Consider the following 15,131-nt stretch of genomic DNA (forward strand, 5'->3'; position numbering starts at 1 on the left):
TTTGAAAATTATGCTTATATATACTGTACCACCCCCACTGCATGAAACTTCCCCTATCGGCCTATATTGGCCAGTAGGGGAAATGTCATGCAGTCAATCCCTTCTGCCTGCATGTTATACAGTTATTGTACTGTCATTCAAATTTTCCCATTCATAAAGAATTTATAAACATTCATCACTTATAAAAAATTATACGAACACAACACAGAATGTTAAAGGAAATAGTAACATTTGATTTTTTAATTCCAGATGTAATGTTTGCTTGCTAGAACAGAAATCCTACCATTGACATTTTTCTGTTGGACTTTTCATGAATAGGTTTTAAAAAGATTCATATTCAAAGTATTCAAATTCAATTCCCCATTTCAGGCTCATAGCTAAAAAAAATGACTTTAGTAAAACGTGCAAACATAGGGTAAGCTAGCTAGTGTTATGTAGCACTATGTTGGATCACTCCAATATGATATGGTATCCTTCCGCATGGCAGGATACATTCCGAGTAAGGATTTCAGATTAGTCTGTGGCTGACCCCCTTAAATAGCTGCTACCGCACTACTTCCACCTCTTCCTTTTCTCGGTTCATTCCAGAGAGGATCACATCATAACTCTTTCGTAACTCATTAACCTCTTTGGGCTAGGTGGGCTATGCCACGTCATGACACCACAACAACCCTCAAAGAACTACACTGGACTTTATGCCAACTGGAAACCACATAGCTGGGCACTTTATCAACGCAAATTTGAGGAAAACGCTACCGAAGTTCTACCAACACATTGATTGTAGTACTCGCGCTGGAAAAACATTGTACCTCTGCTACACAACTTTTGGATGCCTACAAGGCCCTCCCTTCGGCAAATCTGATCACGACTCCATTTTGCTCCTCCCTTCCTATAGGCAGAAAATCAAGTAGGGAGTACCCGTGCTACAGTCTATTCAATGCTGGTCTGACCAATCATAATCCATGCTTCAAGATTTATTTTGATTACGCAGATTGGGATATGTTCCGGGTAGCCTCTGAAAATAACATTGACGAATACACAGATACGGCGACTGAGTTCATCAGGAAGTGTATAGGAGACGTTGTACCCACTGTGACTATTAAAACCTACCCAAACCAGAAACTGTGGCTAGATGGCAGCATTTGCGCAAAACTGAAAGCAGCACCACAGCAATTAACCATGGCAAGGTGACTGGGAATATGGCAGAATACAAACAGTGTAGTTTGTATAAGGAAATCAAGGAAATCATGTTTGTATATTCCATGTGTAACTCTGTGTTGTTGTATGTGTCGAACTGCTTTGCTTTACCTTGGCCAGGTCACAGTTGTAAATGAGAACTTGTTCTCAACTAGCCCACCTGGTTAAATAAAGGTGAAATAAAAATAAAATAAAAAATTGTGTGACTTTTAATTAGGGATAGGCGTCCCGTCAACTGTTGTAAATCATACAGCGCATTGTGTCACGATCGCAAAATTTTTGTGTCTTATATCACCTCAAAGCTTATTTTCTTGTTAATATAACTGCACTGTCCAATGTTCAGTAGCTATTATTGCGGAAAAATGTCATGCTATTGTTTGAGGAAAGCTCCTAACAACAAAACACTTTTCTCACCGCGATAGGTTTGATAAATTCACCTCTGAAGGTGAAATGTGTACTCACATTCTGAAATCTTGCTCTGATTTATCATCCAAAGGGTCCCAGAGATAACATGAAGTGTCGTTTTGTTAGATAAAATCATTTTTCATATCCTAAAAAGGTCCATATAGCATGCACAATCAATTTTGTATTTTTACACTTGTTCAATTTGCAAAGAAAGGAATCTGTGAAAATCTAACCCTAAACGTTGTTTCAACCAGTCAAATCACATTCATATTTATTCCTCAGAGATCCTAGAATGTAACCAGACTTCACTATATCATTAGGGGTGTAGTATATCCTACAGGACACCAAATTTGGTCAGAAAGCGACGCCTTCATGGCACGTCGATGGCTCGGGCGGTCTTTACTTGATTGACTGTATCTTTGTCAAATAAGCACCAATCGGGGTCAAACAAATCTAGCGGAAACCCAGTATCTGTTGCAAAATGTAGCTGTTAACCTTGTGTGACAGCAAGCCTTTTCCTCTTGGACAAAAATTATAAGAATATGGAGCGTTATGAAGTTACGAAAACTGTGTGTTTTTGAAAATGTTGAACTTATAATATGGCTACTAATACTGGCAAACCTAAGTCAAAGTCCAAGTATACAGATTTGACAATATTCTTGCAGAAAAATGTAATGTAAATGTAAATGTCTCCTTCACGATTTGCCCATATGTACCTGGGTGACTTCACACTAAATGTCATGTAGTTTGCTCATACTTCAAGTTATCCGTCTGCTTCCATCTTGTGGACACCATCGGAATTATAACCAGAGTGATGGCTAGATGTGGGACCTTTCTGTTGCATTTCAAAGATGATGGTAGAAAAAAAACCGGTTGTTTTTGTCTTTGTATTTTCTTCTACCAGATCTATTGTTTTATAACCTCCTACATTCAATTCACATTTCCACAAACTTCAAAGTGTTTCCTTTCAAATGGTACCATGAATATGCATATCCTTGCTTCAGTGTCTGAGCAACAGGCAGTTAGATTTGGGTATGTCATTTTAGGCGAAAATTGAAAAGAAGGGCTCTAATATATTTTTGTTTACAAAATTGGCATACAAGGATGTACCCTTGTTCTCTTAGGACATTAATTGGGATGTCTTCATCTGCAGACAGGGTTTCACAGATCTCTGTATCTGAGGGCAGAAAACATAAAAAAGAAGCATTATACTCAAATTAGACAGCATTGAATATTAAATCAAATCAAATTTGTCACATGCTTACAAGCCCTTAACCAACATTGCAGTTAAGAAAAATAAGAGTTAAGAAAAAGATTTACTAAATAAACCCCCAAAAAAGAGCAACAATAAAATAACAATAACGAGGCTATATAGAGGGGGTACTAGAACCTAGTCAATGTGCGGGGGTACATGTTAGTCGAGGTAATTGAGGTAATATGTACATGTAGGTAGGGGTAACGTGACTTTGCATGGATAATATACAGCGAGTAGCAGCAGTGTAAAAAAAGGGGGGTGGTCAATGCAAATAGTCAGAGTAGGCATTGCATTAGCCGTTCAGCAGTAATATGGCTTGGGGGTAGAAGCTGTTAAGAAGCATTTCGGACCTAGACTTCCCCCTGTTCTGTTGAGTTATTAAATATCTCATTATGGACACTTACCACGCTGCACATTGGTTCGATCCTTGCTACTCCTCCTCAGACGAAGAGGAAATCCGTTACAGGTACATTGTAGAGTTCATGATGCCATTGACCTTAACAAGACCGCGGGACCAGTCGAAGTGAAAAATCCCTTAACATCAAAGATCCACCACCATATTTAAACAGTGTACCAAATTATTCAACATAGTTTCTCCTTCAAGTACCATCTCGCAATGCGCCCTGTGTGTCTGCGGGAAATGTGGGAAAGGGCCATTGTTGCCTAGCAAAGAACTCTGCACTCGTCTTGGGCAAGAATGGAACTGCAAGCTGGTTTCAGAGATATACTCCTACATTTCGAGTTTGTTTTCGTGGTTTTACAGCTAGCTGGATACTTCACATGCTGATATTGACTTTGATATTATGTGTGTAACTAAGTTTGCTAGCTAGCTAACTATCCAGCCTGCCAGCCCAGTGAGAGAGCATTGCATTGTGGGATGTGTAGTCGAGTTGAACTGCAACAGATTTACACAACAATTTTCACATGTTGCTACCAACCTTGTTATAATGACAAAATGAAATATTTGTTCACAAAAAACATTGTTTTCATATATTAGCGTTTTGTAAAAAAAAAAAACTAGGCCTGGGGGCAGGGGGCAGGAGTGTTCTACTAAGGTATCACATGGAATTGTTTTAAGATGGTCATACCAAGGATCATTTAGCAATTTGATTTGAATTTTAGGGCTCCTTCAGTGATAAACAAAGTTGACTTATTTGATGAAACTTTGAATTTGGTCTTATTGCTACTAGCCTGTAGAAAGGCATTGAATAACAGAGTCATACATGGAAAAACAGATAGTCCAAAAATATATAAAGGAAGTTTGTTTTGAATTGTCTGTCCTATATCAGAGAGATATAAGAAAGATCAGGATATATTGTTTTTAAAATAACAAATATTTAGCCCTATATATACTTCCATCCTTTTTTGAACTGGTACCAGGCTACCTCCAGACAAGTCTTGTGAGGCTTGTGGGCATCCTTGAGAAAAATGTATGTGTTCGTGACAGTCTCACCTTTCCATAGAGGGGTCAAATTAGTGTGTCGCCCAAACTGTTCTGACGCTACAGACAGAAGTTGACAAATCGGCGGTACCCACTTCAGACGAGTCCTGTGACTCTAGTGGGGATTGTAGAGCAAAACGAAGAACACCGTCGTGTGAGTCTCATCCTTCCATAGAGGGGTAGGCCAAACCGTTCGGATGCTACAGACATTTCCGTGAGAAGACCGATTTTCGCAATGTCTCATGGTCGGACAAACACTGCTGTAGCTCTGCCACTTTTCACCAGATGCAGAAGGCCGACATCAGCGGATACGGTGGATTGAGACGCAGCCCACGCAAATATACAGTATCTCTAGCTTAAACAGACATATTTTTATGGGGATTTTTTTATTATGCTAACTATTTTCAGTGGGGGCGCGGACATTGTCACGGACACTGTTATTCATATTGGAGTGGATTATCCCTTTAATATCGATAGTAGCCTAGCCTAGTAGCCTAGTGTGTTGCACAGCTCACGAGACAGCTGTAACACTATTAGCAATACATTTAACATCTTGATTCAATGATATTATTTTAGTCACATTGCTAGTTTACAGCATCATTATCTGCAGAAGTAGGTTCCCACTGGGCACAACTCTCAATTCAACGTCTATTCCACATTGATTCAATGTCATTTAATTGAAATGACCTGGAAACAATGTTGATTCAACCAGTGTGTGCCCAGTGGGTTTAGGCTTTGCGTTTTCATCCATGTTTTGACTTATGCGTCATACATTTTACATAAGTAGTCCTTCTGTCAGTTCATCTGTTAATTCTACCAGTAGTAGGTTAATTATTCTAGCAAAAATGATTCCAGTAATTTGCTATTGTATTGTATGCTAGTATAACAATGTAAACGTGTTACATGAATAATCAGGCATGCTCTTGATATGACTTGTATGTTCTTCATATAACTTCAACACAATTATATTTCCATGTCCATGTGCTTCCACTAACTTCTTCTTCTTTGGATTTTAATGGTGGTGTACAGACCAATATTAGGTGCATTACCGCCACCTACCGGGCTGGATTTCCCTGGAGACTATGGACATGAATTCTGTTCTGTAGTCTACATGAGTGGAGAAAATAAATGTGTGCTGAGTGTATTTCAGTTTGTTCTGGACGGGCTTTGAGTAAACTGGGGAGGTTGAAGTTTATTCCCATGGGCGTGATTTTCTTCTGAGTGTCTGACTTTGATGTTAGTATGCATGACAGTGAAGGAGGACATCATCTGTGGTTTCTGCTGCTGGACAGTTGGGACATGAACCTGTGTGGTGTTTTCCTATTTTATGAAGAGAATGATGGACTTTGGGCTGATGAAATGTTAATGCCATTTCTTTTGCCCATTCTGTCCATTCCTTTTGCCATTTGTGGGGTATTTCAGCTAGCAACCAGACAGATCACAACACTGGACTCTGAACTTCCCTTCATATTTTTTGCCTTGATGCATTCTATATGTTTCTCTATGTATACTCTTACACTAATTATATGATTGCTTCATTCTTGTCACATATTACCTTCTGCTCTTTATTCGTCTGCTTGCATTTTGGAATAAATGATGTCTTACAAACTGTCTAAATCATTGAGTTAAACTATACTGAGTATACAACATATTAAGAACACCTGCTCTTTCCATGACAGACTGACCTGGTGAATCCATGTGAAAGCTATGATCCCTTATTGATGTCACTTGTTAAATCCACTTTAATCAGTGGAGATGAAGGGGAGGAGGCAGGTTAAGGATTGTTAAGCCTTGAGGCAATTGAGATATGAATTGTGTACGTGTGCCATCCAGAGGGTGAATGGGCAAGAAAAAACAGTGTATGGTAGTAGGTGCCAGGCGCACCGGTTTGTGTCAAGAACTGCAACACTGCTGGGTTTTTCATGCTCAATTTCCTGTGTGTATCAAAAATCCCCCCCCCCCCAATGGACATCCAGCCAACTTGACACAAATGTGGGAAGCATTGGAGTCAACATGGGCCAGCAACCCTGTGTAACGCTTTTGACACCTTGTAGAGTCCATGCCCCGACAAATTGAGGCTATTCTTAGGGCGCGACTCAATATTAGGAAGATGATCCTAATGTGTGGTATACTCAGTGTCTATGTTCTTCCAGTAGAGTCAGGTAGGAGCTCCAAAGGGTATGTAGGGAGGGCCATGATGTTTTATGTATTTTTAATCACGGGAACTATCATGTGTTGTGCTGCAACTGCTACTGCCGGGGGAATCACCTTGCAACTCTTACTGCCCGAGGTGAATGCTCATGTTAATTCATGATTTAGCTTGTGTCCCTGTATCATTTGCGCGTTATTGGCATGTTGCTTGTATCGCTGGCAGAGCACACGTTTGAGATTGTAGTGCTATATTTCCTAATGCTTTGTTGTTTCATCAATGCCTGGCCTGAGCTTCTATGCCCAAAACACTTTGGATATCTGGACACTTGCTTGTACTGTGTTTTATTCTATTGTTGTAAACATGTGTTTGCACACAAACCCTGTAACTCAACCATAGTTTTACAGTCATCCATAGCTGTCATGCACATAAAACATCTAGGTCAGGCAATATCTTAGGTGTCCTATATTTTAGGGTAGTAGTAAGCCTAGTTACGCGTGCATACCATTCATGCTTGTACATTGTGTGCATGCAAAGTGTCTTATACCCTTATACCGCTCACTCTGCTATAGTCCTTTTATAATGCTGTGGGGGTCATGAGCTTTCTGCACAGTAGCTGAGCATAACTCATATCTGACACTATCATGTTGGCAAAATGCTGTGGTCCGCTATGTGCACCGTTCAGCAGGAGAGCAGCATGATATCTTGTGCTAATTGGATGGTGTCTGTCGCCGGCTGACATTATTACTGGGTCGCTTCTAATCAGAGTTGTCTGGAATAAGCTCTCTCAAACAGAACGTTTCATTAAAGGTGATAAAACGCTTGATCGCCAACTGCTGATCACCATATGGTGTTTAACAAGCCATCAGCATGCAAGGTAATGCTAGTATCAACAGCCATCCAACACAGCTGGAAGCTATAGCTAGCCTTGTTTGGTCATTGCACCACAATATAGTAACAGCTTCCCCAATAAGGTCTAAGGTGAGAACATGACATCTGGGTTAGGGCTAGCAGTAATAAAAGGAGCTGTACTGTGAATATGCTATACGTAGCCACCATTGGTTGCTGTTTTGAGGTTTTGTTAGTATATTGTATGTAGTTTAATGCTATTTGATGATAATGTTGAAAAGCTTTTGACCATTTAGGAAGCCTGAAAGAACACATGAGACTGCACACAGAGGAGAAGGCTTACAAAAGCTTCATGGCTTTATGGCTGAACTGTGCTGCTGTGAACCAGTCTGATCTCTGTATAGTGTTTTCTGTTTATATAACCATGTATGCTTTTCTATTCCACATCTGTCTGGCAAATGCAACCTTCCTTATCAATGGCCCGATGGCAGGCTTTCAGTTCATCTTGTGTCAGGACTCTTCGGTTTGTAGTCTGCTCAGGAATCCATCTGACTACCTGCTCTTCATGGCCTACGGAGCAGCGACCAACTTGCATATCAAAGAGTATCTCTCCTCTCTCAGTGGTACAAGTTGTAGTTTCACGCTAAAGCAATGGTGTAAAATAGAGCCCTTAGTATCACAATACTCGATACTGAAATGATACATATTATCTAAAGTCAGAATAACCACTAGGTTTTTTAAACAATATGTTGATAACTGGTAGAACAACTAAAATAACAAATATAATATATTCTATTCTACAGTATATTACATTTATTCAAAAACTAAAACACTATATTTAATTACAGAAGAACATCTTAACCCTTCCTTATTCAAAACCATATCTGACACATCCGATCATACAAAATAATTGTACAATTACGTCTTGACTATTTTAAAATGTGGGGTTAATTTGCTCATCTATGGCCAAAATATTGGATCAAATGACATTCATTAGACCTAGGATTCATTATTCATTACAGCTTAATCATTTCATGTATTAACTGAATAGTTTAGTTCCAAAACTAAAAGAACACTTTGAAGCTCCTTTCTTGAAGCTTCTATATTGCAATGGTCTACACACCACAGAAATACAGTTGGATTTTAGACAGCATACTACGATTCCCATTTCAACACCCAGGGTGCAATCCTCTGCCCAGGGCTGCTAGGTGGCTAGTGGTAGCAAGTACAGCCCTGACAAATGCGAAGTAGTCTAAATATATTACTTTTGGGTTGTAATCACACTATAATTTAATGCTCACTCGCAAAATGTATTCGAATTTAGTTGCTAGTAGAATAACGTACAATGCAAATGTCATGGGTGAAATACTTCTTTATGTTGTTTTGGAACTAAACCCCCCTTGCATAATGTAACATATTTTTCTTACTTGTATTCCCATAGTTCACTTCATTAGAAGAAGCCATACTGTCGGCATTTTCTCTATCCTCTCGCTTGCTTCTTAAAATTGGCTTGTGCTGTGTCAGCTGCATGCACAATTAGCCTGGCTTGCTTACTACTGCCCCATTGAAGATTTAGAATGACTATACACACTCGATCCTATCAATCCATATATGACGTGAGACACATTTGACAGAAGTACCCGAAAGTAACATTAATTCTAGTACCTAACCTTTTTTTCGTGTTTCAGTATACCGTGTGGTGATTTACGGCACAGCATGAGATGTGTAGCTTATTTTTAATTTACCAAGATGGCAAGTTCATCTTGCCTCAGCGAGGTCACTGGGCAGTGGGGTAACATGAGAAATAAGCATACTCTTGGTTTTCTCAGAAGCTGTCTCAGTATGGCGTGCCTTAATTCTCTAGGATAGGGGGCAGCATTTTCACGTTTGGATGAAACGCATACCCAAATTCAACTGCCAGCTACTCATCCCCAGAAGATAAGATATGCATATTGTTAGTATATTTGGATAGAAAAAGTTTCTAAAATTGTTTGAATCATGTCCGTGAGTATAACAGAACTTATTTAGCAGGCGAAACCCCAAGGACAAACTTTTCAGATATTCTTTTTTTGAGGTCACTCTCTTTTCAATAGATTTTCATTGGGAATACAGATTTCTAATTGACCTTCTTGCAATTCCTACCGGTTCCACTGGATGTCAACAGTCTTTAGAAATTAGTTGAGGTTTTTCCTTTGTGTAATGAAGAAGTACGGCTATTTTGAATCAGGGTCACTTGAAGTGTCCTGTTAGATAGAGGCGTGTGACCAGAAAGCATGCTACATATTGTTTTAATCCTGTATTGAACACAGATCATCCCGTCTTTAATTTGATTGATTATTTACGTAAAAAAATACCAAAAGTTGTAGTACAAAACTAGTTTGAAATGTTTTGGGAAAGTTTACAGGTAACTTTTGAGATATTTTGTAGTCATGTTTCACGAGTTGGAACAGGTGTTTTTCTGGATCAAAAGCGCCAAAAATATTGACATTTTGGATATATATCGACGGAATTATTCGAACAAAAGGACCATTTGTGATGTTTATGGGAAATATTGGAGTGCCAACAACAGAAGCTCGTCAAAGGCATGAATTCTATTTTTATTTCTGCGTTTTGTGTCGGCACTGCAGGATTAAAATATGCTTATCTCTCTTTGTTTACAATGGTGCTAACTCAGATAATAGCATCGTTTGCTTTCGCCGAAAAGCCTATTTGAATTCTGACATGTTGGCTCGATTCACAACCCGTGTAGCTTTCATTTGGTATCTTTCATGTGTGTTTTAATGAAAGTGAATTTGGAGCGCTGCATTTTCTTTGGCTGTTGGCCAAGTGAGACAGTAGCGTCCCGCCTAAACTCTGATTTTTGGATATAAATATGAACTTTACCGAACAAAACATACATGTATTGTGTAACATGAAGTCCTATGAGTGTCATCTGATGAAGATCATCAAAGGTTAGTGATTAATTTTATCTCTATTTCTGCTTTTTGTTACTCCTCTCTTTGGCTGGAAAAATGGCTGTGTTTTTCTGTGGCTATGTACTGAGCTAACATAATCGCAAGGTGTGCTTTCGCCGTAAATCCTTTTTGAAATCAGACACTTTGGCTGGATTAACGAGAAGTGTATCTTTAAAATGGTGTATAATACTTGTATGTTTGAGGAATTTGAATTATGAGATTTCTGTTGTTTTGAATTTGGCGCCCTGCAATTTCACTGGCTGTTGGTTAGGTGGGACGCTACCGTCCCACATATCCCAGAGTAGTTAACACATTTCATATTACAGTGAGCTCCAAAAGTATTGGGATACTGACACATGTTGTGTTTGCTCTGTATTCCAGCACGGTGGATTTGAAAATATATAATGACTATGAGGGTAAAGTGCAGAATGTCAGCTTTAATTTGAGGATAATTTCATAAACTGTTTTGAAATTCCATCACTTTTTGTAGCGGACCAAAAGTATTGGAACAAATTCACTTCTATGTGCCTTAAAGTAGTGCAAAGTGAAGTATTTGGCCCTATATTCATAGCATGCAATGACTACATCAACCATTTGTCTTTTTTCGTTTGTCATCCATCACCATGGTAAGATATCTCTCAAAGGGATTTTAAATGAATATTACCTAATTTTTATACCCAGGTGAAACAGGAAGCCATGGAAGGCCACAATAAAGTTCCTTAAAATTAGATTAACTTTTGTTTTTAAGTAGAATGTTCATGCAGATTTAATTTAGTTTGATTTTATTTATAAGGATCTTTTGGGGTGGAAATCATTTTCACAACTATCTTTTAAAGAAAACAAATACAAATATTATTAAAAAAATGTTGCATAAAATATATCAATGGTGCCAGTAATTTTGAATGTGACTATCAATGACTGGTTTATACCTCAGACGAATAACTTTACTATATCATTTTTTTTCAATGTTCCTGTCTGTGTAATTGGGCATTCCCTTTCTCGCATGAGCTTACGGTTCCTCCATAATATCTGGCATGCTCACGTGAGAGAACAGCTGGCTCTAGTCTACTTATTGTTCCCTCCCCACTCACCCCACCCACCCTGAGACGAAAAATGTGCCAGTGAGATGTCTCGCTATGCGGCAATAAGTAGACCAGAGTGGCCCCGCCCAGATCAGAAAAAAATGGAAAGCCAGATGTCTCCCTTTCTCTTCCGTCTCTGACTGTATATCAAATAGACACACACACACACACTCACTTCGGACAAGGAGGTTGACGTTCCTCTTGGCCGGGTTCCCCACGTTGTTGACCGCTGTGCAGTTGTAGAAGCCTGAGTCGGCGGGCGTGACCGAGCGCAGTGTCAGAGTCCCATTCCTTACCAACGAGTTTCTCGGCAATGGGTTGGGATAGCGCGACCAGGTGACAGTGGGCTTAGGGAATCCGGCGGTCACCTCACACGACAGGGTCACGTCTTTCCCGGGGTCCACCACCAGGGTCTCGTTGACAGACAGCCGTAGAGCAGGGGGAGCTGAGGGGAGAGGAGGGTGAGAAGAGTGGAAAAGGTGTGAGTTTGTCATTTTTTAAATATGCGTCCGATGAGTTGTCTACATTGTTGATAGGATGTTTGCTAGTTGACCTGCAGCCAGAGAGCAGGGGAACTCAGGAGAAGAGGGGGAGAGGAGAAGGTGTCAGTGTGTACATTGCCAGTAGATAGTTCTTGTTCTGTTTTGGCTTCTCACACATGCGAGTGGACACACTGATGCTGATGACACAGATTCACGCACGCACGCGCACACACACACAGATCTGCCTTCCAGGCAAGTTCTCCTCTAAACCCAGAGCTGTGTAGACATTAGACGTAGCTTATATCTTTAGTTCTGTGTCTATCTTTAACCACGTTCATTAACGACTCCATTACAACTACCTCTCCAGGAGTACCCAAACAACTAGACACGCTTTTAGATGGCTTCGGGCCCAAATCAATATCATTTTTCAGAAGGTTTAGATTGTAGCAGTGCGCTCACTTCATAATTTGACTCTGTGGACAACTAAATAGCGACCTGTCGATGTGCCCTTGAGCAAGGCACTTAACCCTAATTGCTCCTGTACTGTAAGTTGCTCTGGATAAGAGTGTACGCTAAATGACTAAAATGCAAATGTGTGGGATCTGAAAGGGCTTCGAAGATACAGTTGACTCGCTGGATCTATCTGTATTGATTTGGAAAGCAAGCTCTATTAAATGACACCGCTACCTCTTATTTGTATTGATTTAGAGACAGACGGAAAGAATGTGCACATCTCATTTAGTCACTTTAAAAGGCATGCATTTAGAATAGATTTATGTCCTCTTGGTGTCTTTATAGTTATACTCTCCTTAGAGCATTAGTCGGGAATACTTTAAATGAAGTTGCTCCTAAACCTTTGTAGTAAAACTAGTAACATAATTGTGTTAACAATTGTAGTACTTTAGTAGGAGCAACCTCTTAAGGATCGTACCCTTTTTTTCAATTTTTGCCTAAAATGAGATACCCAAAATCGAACTGCCTGTATCTCAGGACCTGAAGAAAGGATATGCATATACAACACATTAGATCTGGTAAAAGATAAAACATTCGTAAAAAAATGTAAATGTTTACATCCTCTTTGAAATGGGGGGGTCCCGTAGAGGCTAATTGCAAATGAATTGGATGTTAAGACAAGTTTCACGGCAGACAGTGTGACAGCCGTGCCAAGTGACAAGCCACCAAAACTAGCACAAAGTCAAGTTTTTCTTGTTTCATAGCTGTCCTTTTAAAAAAAGAGAGTAGAATGACCTGAAATACAGCATGGCGAGAACATCGAAAGAGGGCAAAAAAACTCCAGAACACCAGACAGAGATCGATAGCAGCTCAACACATTGGAAATACAGAGGGCAAAGCTGGGAAGAGTGGAACAAAATACTGTAGAGCAGACAAAGGAGGAAAAAAGGGTCACACCTAGGTGGGAAAAAAAGGGTAAGTCCAAAGGGACATTAATCATCAAAGTTGTCGTTTTGACAGAACACACACAGACCTAGCCGTCGGACATAAGGTGGAAAGAATGGCTGTGGACGGCTTTTCAGTCAGGCCATGCAGTCACACATCCCTAGTGGGCAGAATTTGTTTGCTGTGGAGTATAGTAGTGCATACAGAAAGTTTGTTAACACTTTATGTAAAGATTGTATTAATTAAATGTAGGACATGTGTGTTATGGAGGTTGTTATGAATTATACTGCAATTACGGTCCTGACTGGTTTCATGAAGGTGTTATGAATGCCCTATGCATACCCCCTTGAAGTAAAGTATTACAGAAATATTTTGTGTATGGAGGGACGACATTGTGTATGTGCACATTTGCCAAGCATCCAGGAATAACAAAAGTCAAAAGGTTAACCAAAAAAATATATAATTAAACAATAATGGACTTACAAAACTTCTAAAATTCACAAAAAATACAAAAGGTTGGTAGGTTTTAGATACCAGCCAAACTTTGGGAGAGTGCAATTGATTTGATTTGATCAAGTTTTTAAATGAGCAACTTTGTGTCCACTTTTTGGATATAAGACTATTCTTCTATGAACATGCATGTTTCATTAATCTGCAGACTCCAGTCAAAAGTTGTGTACTATATAGGGAATAGGGTGCTATTTGGTACGCCAACAGTCTTACTGTGTTGTAACTTTAATGAGTTACAGAGTTTGTTTACCATTAATTAATTGAGCGGTATCTAAAGATATTTTCTTTTACAATTATTTACATATGTAAGAGTAATTGTATTAGAATTCATGTGATGGAGATTGAGTGTACACATATTTCTGTTGTATTGGATTACGCTATTGAATGCAAGTACCAGAATGCCTTATGACAGGAAGTAAAAAAATGTGAACGAGCCCAGTGACAAGTTATATTCCTGGCTTCGCGAGCAACATTCTTTTATTGTTTTGTAGAATCTAAAGTGGTAAAATGTAACGTGAACAAGTATTATTACTAAAAATAAGCTTTCATCGTACAACCGACGTCCCGAGCCATCACTTTGAAGATAGTTATTCTATATTTTTGGTGCCGAAACCCGGGAGTATGAGCTGCCCGGGAGTATGAGGGAAGAAGTGTCTGAAATGGCTGTGGAGGAACGTCGGCATGCAGCAGAAAGAATGCAACGAAAGCGGGGTACCATCCGAGGGTGCCACAACACAGACTTTTGAATCAGATTGACGTGGAAATAACCCAATCAAGTCCGGATACCGATCACTTGAGTACATTTTTTGAATTGCTGTTAGCTAAGGAGGACAGCTTGTTTGAGAAAATGACAAGAAAATAAGTAATACAAAAACAGGACCTCATTCCACTACCAGCACAGGTGAGTGACGCTAACTCAAACAGATCACAGAGGCAACCAGTAAGGTTACCAAAGTGGATTATTGAAAAATTCTATGGAGATGTCAGTATGTGGCAGGAGTGTTGGAGCCAGTATCAGACTGCTATTCACAACATCGATTCACTGTGCAATAAAGAGAAGTTTACCTACCTGGAAACGTATCTCACTGGACCAGCTGCAAAGGCAGTAGCAGAACTGATGTTAACAGACAGTAACTAGGATGATGCAATCGCTCTGCTCAAGAGCAGATTTGGAAGGAAAGATCTTGTGATTAGTGCTCACATGCCAAAGCTGCTGAATCTCACTCCTGTGAAGATATCCTCTGACCTAAATGCCTTGAGGCAGCTATATGATGAATGTGAAATTCAGATTAGGAGCTTAGAATCACTGGGTGTAGTGTCAGAAACCTATGGAAGCCCACTATGCCCAATCTTACTGCAGATGATTCCAGAGAACATAGCTCTTGACTATAGTCGTCAGACTGGAGTAG

General features: G+C 39.6%; 1 protein-coding gene across 3 annotated transcripts in view; it reads right to left on the reverse strand.

Moving 5' to 3' along the window:
• Positions 1-15,131, reverse strand: part of LOC129834311 (MAM domain-containing glycosylphosphatidylinositol anchor protein 1) — a 427,292-nt gene that overhangs the window by 116,325 nt on the left and 295,836 nt on the right. For all 3 annotated transcript variants that reach the window (XM_055899179.1, XM_055899178.1, XM_055899180.1), the window contains exon 7: positions 11,508-11,777. In XM_055899179.1, coding sequence (XP_055755154.1) covers positions 11,508-11,777 — 270 coding nt within the window. The remainder of the gene's footprint in view (positions 1-11,507; positions 11,778-15,131) is intronic.

The sequence above is a fragment of the Salvelinus fontinalis genome, chromosome 35 (genome assembly GCF_029448725.1).
Source record: "Salvelinus fontinalis isolate EN_2023a chromosome 35, ASM2944872v1, whole genome shotgun sequence".
In the NCBI taxonomy this organism is placed as follows: Eukaryota; Metazoa; Chordata; class Actinopteri; order Salmoniformes; family Salmonidae; genus Salvelinus; species Salvelinus fontinalis.